Source organism: Coregonus clupeaformis, unplaced genomic scaffold, assembly GCF_020615455.1.
Source record: "Coregonus clupeaformis isolate EN_2021a unplaced genomic scaffold, ASM2061545v1 scaf1358, whole genome shotgun sequence".
NCBI classification, from domain to species: Eukaryota; Metazoa; Chordata; class Actinopteri; order Salmoniformes; family Salmonidae; genus Coregonus; species Coregonus clupeaformis.
The window spans coordinates 115,001-120,000 of NW_025534812.1; the positions used below are offsets into that span (position 1 = coordinate 115,001).

General features: G+C 35.7%; 1 protein-coding gene across 2 annotated transcripts in view; it reads left to right on the forward strand.

The window, feature by feature from the left end:
• The window catches only part of LOC121560667 (LIM and calponin homology domains-containing protein 1), a 43,877-nt gene that overhangs the window by 33,859 nt on the left and 5,018 nt on the right, over nucleotides 1-5,000 (forward strand). For both annotated transcript variants that reach the window (XM_045218101.1, XM_045218102.1), the window contains exon 10: nucleotides 1-245. This exon is cut by the window's left edge and continues 7 nt beyond it. In XM_045218101.1, coding sequence (XP_045074036.1) covers nucleotides 1-245 — 245 coding nt within the window. The remainder of the gene's footprint in view (nucleotides 246-5,000) is intronic.

Genomic DNA, 5,000 nt, shown 5'->3' on the forward strand with positions numbered 1-5,000 from the left:
CAGCCCATCTTAGAGGAGGGAAGAGAGGGGGAGGGGGGAGGTCCCTTTAAGAGACCACCAGGTCCCCGCTCCAGAAACCCCAAGACAGTCACATGGGCCCCAGATGGGGAGGGGCCTAAAGAGGAAGAGGGGGGGCATGGGCAGGAAGAGGAAGTGTTGAAACGGGAAGTAGAAGAACGTCAGAAGCTGCAGAGGCTGGAGAAGGCAGGGATTAAAGTTCTACCTGCTGTGATTCGCTACAGCAGGTCAGCAGGACGGGGCATGTGGCGTGTCAGCCTATGGCGTGCGGTCTATGCTGTGACATCACTGGGGTCGGCCTATGGCGTGTGGTCTATGCTGTGACATCACTGTGGTCGGCCAATGAAATGTGGTCTAAGCTGTGACGTCACTTGTGGTCGGCCTATGAAATGTGGTCTAAGCTGTGACGTCACTGTGGTCGGCCTATGAAATGTGGTCTAAGCTGTGACAGCACTGTGGTCGGCCTATGGCGTGTGGTCTATGCTGTGACATCACTGGGGTCGGCCTATGGCGTGTGGTCTATGCTGTGACATCACTGTGGTCGGCCTATGGCGTGTGGTCTATGCTGTGACGTCACTGTGGTCGGCCTATGGCGTGTGGTCTAAGCTGTGACGTCACTGTGGTCGGCCTATGGCGTGTGGTCTATGCTGTGACATCACTGTGGTCGGCCTATGGCGTGTGGTCTATGCTGTGACGTCACTGTGGTCGGCCTATGAAATGTGGTCTAAGCTGTGACGTCACTGTGTTTTGGTGCTTTGTTTCTCTGACTAACGGGGCTAGTCATGTGGGAAGCTGGGAGGGCTGTCATTGGCTGCTGTCTGGTGTGATCTTTAACTATACAGTAACTAAATGTTACTGGAATGTAACTAGAACTAAATGTTACTGGAATATAACTAGAACTAAATGTTACTGGAATGTAACTATAACTAAATGTTACTGGAATGTAACTAGAACTAAATGTTACTGGAATGTAACTAGAACTAAATGTTAGTGGAATATAACTAGAACTAAATGTTACTGGAATATAACTAGAACTAAATGTTACTGGAAAATAACTAGAACTAAATGTTACTGGAATGTAACTAGAACTAAATGTTACTGGAATGTAACTAGAACTAAATGTTACTGGAATGTAACTAGAACTAAATGTTACTGGAATATAACTAGAACTAAATGTTACTGGAATATAACTAGAACTAAATGTTACTGGAATGTAACTAGAACTAAATGTTACTGGAATGTAACTAGAACTAAATGTTACTGGAATGTAACTAGAACTAAATGTTACTGGAATGTAACTAGAACTAAATGTTACTGGAATGTAACTAGAACTAAATGTTACTGGAATGTAACTAGAACTAAATGTTACCTGAATGTAACTATAACTAAATGTTATTGGAATGTAACTAGAACGAAATGTTACTGGAATGTAACTAGAACGAAATGTTACTGGAATATAACTAGAACTAAATGTTACTGGAATGTAACTAGAACTAAATGTTACTGGAATGTAACTAGAACTAAATGTTACTGGAATGTAACTAGAACTAACTGTTACTGGAATGTAACTAGAACTAAATGTTACTGGAATATAACTATAACTAAATGTTACTTGAATGTAACTAGAACTAAATGTTACTGGAATGTAACTAGAACTAAATGTTACTGGAATGTAACTAGAACTAACTGTTACTGGAATGTAACTAGAACTAAATGTTACTGGAATGTAACTAGAACTAAATGTTACTGGAATGTAACTAGAACTAAATGTTACCTGAATGTAACTAGAACTAAATGTTACCTGAATGTAACTAGAACTAAATGTTACTGGAATGTAACTAGAACTAAATGTTACTGGAATGTAACTAGAACTAAATGTTACTGGAATGTAACTATAACTAAATGTTATTGGAATGTAACTATAACTAAATGTTACTGGAATGTAACTATAACTAAATGTTACTGGAATGTAACTAGAACTAAATGTTACTGGAATGTAACTAGAACTAAATGTTACTGGAATGTAACTAGAACTAAATGTTACCTGAATGTAACTAGAACTAAATGTTACCGGAATGTAACTAGAACTAAATGTTACTGGAATGTAACTAGAACTAAATGTTACTGGAATGTAACTAGAACTAAATGTTACTGGAATGTAACTATAACTAAATGTTACTGGAATGTAACTAGAACTAAATGTTACTGGAATGTAACTAGAACTAAATGTTACTGGAATGTAACTAGAACTAAATGTTACTGGAATGTAACTAGAACTAAATGTTACTGGAATGTAACTAGAACTAAATGTTACTGGAATGTAACTAGAACTAAATGTTACTGGAATGTAACTAGAACTAAATGTTACTGGAATGTAACTAGAACTAAATGTTACTGGAATGTAACTAGAACTAAATGTTACTGGAATGTAACTAGAACTAAATGTTACTGGAATGTAACTAGAACTAAATGTTACTGGAATGTAACTAGAACTAAATGTTACTGGAATGTAACTAGAACTAAATGTTACTGGAATGTAACTAGAACTAAATGTTACTGGAATGTAACTAGAACTAAATGTTACTGGAATGTAACTAGAACTAAATGTTACTGGAATGTAACTAGAACTAAATGTTACTGGAATGTAACTAGAACTAAATGTTACTGGAATGTAACTAGAACTAAATGTTACTGGGAATGTAACTAGAACTAAATGTTACTGGAATGTAACTAGAACTAAATGTTACTGGAATGTAACTAGAACTAAATGTTACTGGAATGTAACTAGAACTAAATGTTACTGGAATGTAACTAGAACTAAATGTTACTGGAATGTAACTAGAACTAAATGTTACTGGAATGTAACTAGAACTAAATGTTACTGGAATGTAACTAGAACTAAATGTTACTGGAATGTAACTAGAACTAAATGTTACTGGAATGTAACTAGAACTAAATGTTACTGGAATGTAACTAGAACTAAATGTTACTGGAATGTAACTAGAACTAAATGTTACTGGAATGTAACTAGAACTAAATGTTACTGGAATGTAACTAGAACTAAATGTTACTGGAATGTAACTAGAACTAAATGTTACTGGAATGTAACTAGAACTAAATGTTACTGGAATGTAACTAGAACTAAATGTTACTGGAATGTAACTAGAACTAAATGTTACTGGAATGTAACTAGAACTAAATGTTACTGGAATGTAACTAGAACTAAATGTTACTGGAATGTAACTAGAACTAAATGTTACTGGAATGTAACTAGAACTAAATGTTACTGGAACGTAACTAGAACTAAATGTTACTGGAACGTAACTAGAACTAAATGTTACTGGAATGTAACTAGAACTAAATGTTACTGGAATGTAACTAGAACTAAATGTTACTGGAATGTAACTAGAACTAAATGTTACTGGAATGTAACTAGAACTAAATGTTACTGGAATGTAACTAGAACTAAATGTTACTGGAATGTAACTAGAACTAAATGTTACTGGAATGTAACTAGAACTAAATGTTACTGGAATGTAACTAGAACTAAATGTTACTGGAATGTAACTAGAACTAAATGTTACTGGAATGTAACTAGAACTAAATGTTACTGGAATGTAACTAGAACTAAATGTTACTGGAATGTAACTAGAACTAAATGTTACTGGAATGTAACTAGAACTAAATGTTACTGGAATGTAACTAGAACTAAATGTTACTGGAATGTAACTAGAACTAAATGTTACTGGAATGTAACTAGAACTAAATGTTACTGGAATGTAACTAGAACTAAATGTTACTGGAATGTAACTAGAACTAAATGTTACTGGAACGTAACTAGAACTAAATGTTACTGGAACGTAACTAGAACTAAATGTTACTGGAACGTAACTAGAACTAAATGTTACTGGAACGTAACTAGAACTAAATGTTACTGGAACGTAACTAGAACTAAATGTTACTGGAACGTAACTAGAACTAAATGTTACTGGAACGTAACTAGAACTAAATGTTACTGGAATGTAACTAGAACTAAATGTTACTGGAATGTAACTAGAACTAAATGTTACTGGAATGTAACTAGAACTAAATGTTACTGGAATGTAACTAGAACTAAATGTTACTGGAATGTAACTAGAACTAAATGTTACTGGAATGTAACTAGAACTAAATGTTACTGGAATGTAACTAGAACTAAATGTTACTGGAACGTAACTAGAACTAAATGTTACTGGAACGTAACTAGAACTAAATGTTACTGGAACGTAACTAGAACTAAATGTTACTGGAATGTAACTAGAACTAAATGTTACTGGAATGTAACTAGAACTAAATGTTACTGGAATGTAACTAGAACTAAATGTTACTGGAATGTAACTAGAACTAAATGTTACTGGAATGTAACTAGAACTAAATGTTACTGGAATGTAACTAGAACTAAATGTTACTGGAATGTAACTAGAACTAAATGTTACTGGAATGGTTGCAATATGCTGTGTGGAGCTGGAATGGAATGGCTGTGTTTGAGGTGTGTATGTGTGTGTGTGTGTGTGTGTGTGTGTGTAACGCTGTGTTTGAGCTGTGTGTGTGTGTGTAACGCTGTGTTTGAGCTGTGTGTGTGTGTGTGTGTGTGTGTGTGTATAACGCTGTGTTTGAGCTGTGTGTGTGTGTGTGTGTGTGTGTAACACTGTGTTTGAGCTGTGTGTGTGTGTGTGTAATGCTGTGTTTGAGCTGTGTGTGTGTGTGTGTGTATAACGCTGTGTTTGAGCTGTGTGTGTGTGTGTGTGTGTGTGTAACACTGTGTTTGAGCTGTGTGTGTGTGTGTAATGCTGTGTTTGAGCTGTGTGTGTGTGTGTGTAATGCTGTGTTTGAGCTGTGTGTGTGTGTGTGTGTAATACTGTGTTTGAGCTATGTGTGTGTGTGTGTAACACTGTGTTTGAGCTGTGTGTGTGTGTGTGTGTGTGTGTGTATAACGCTGTGTT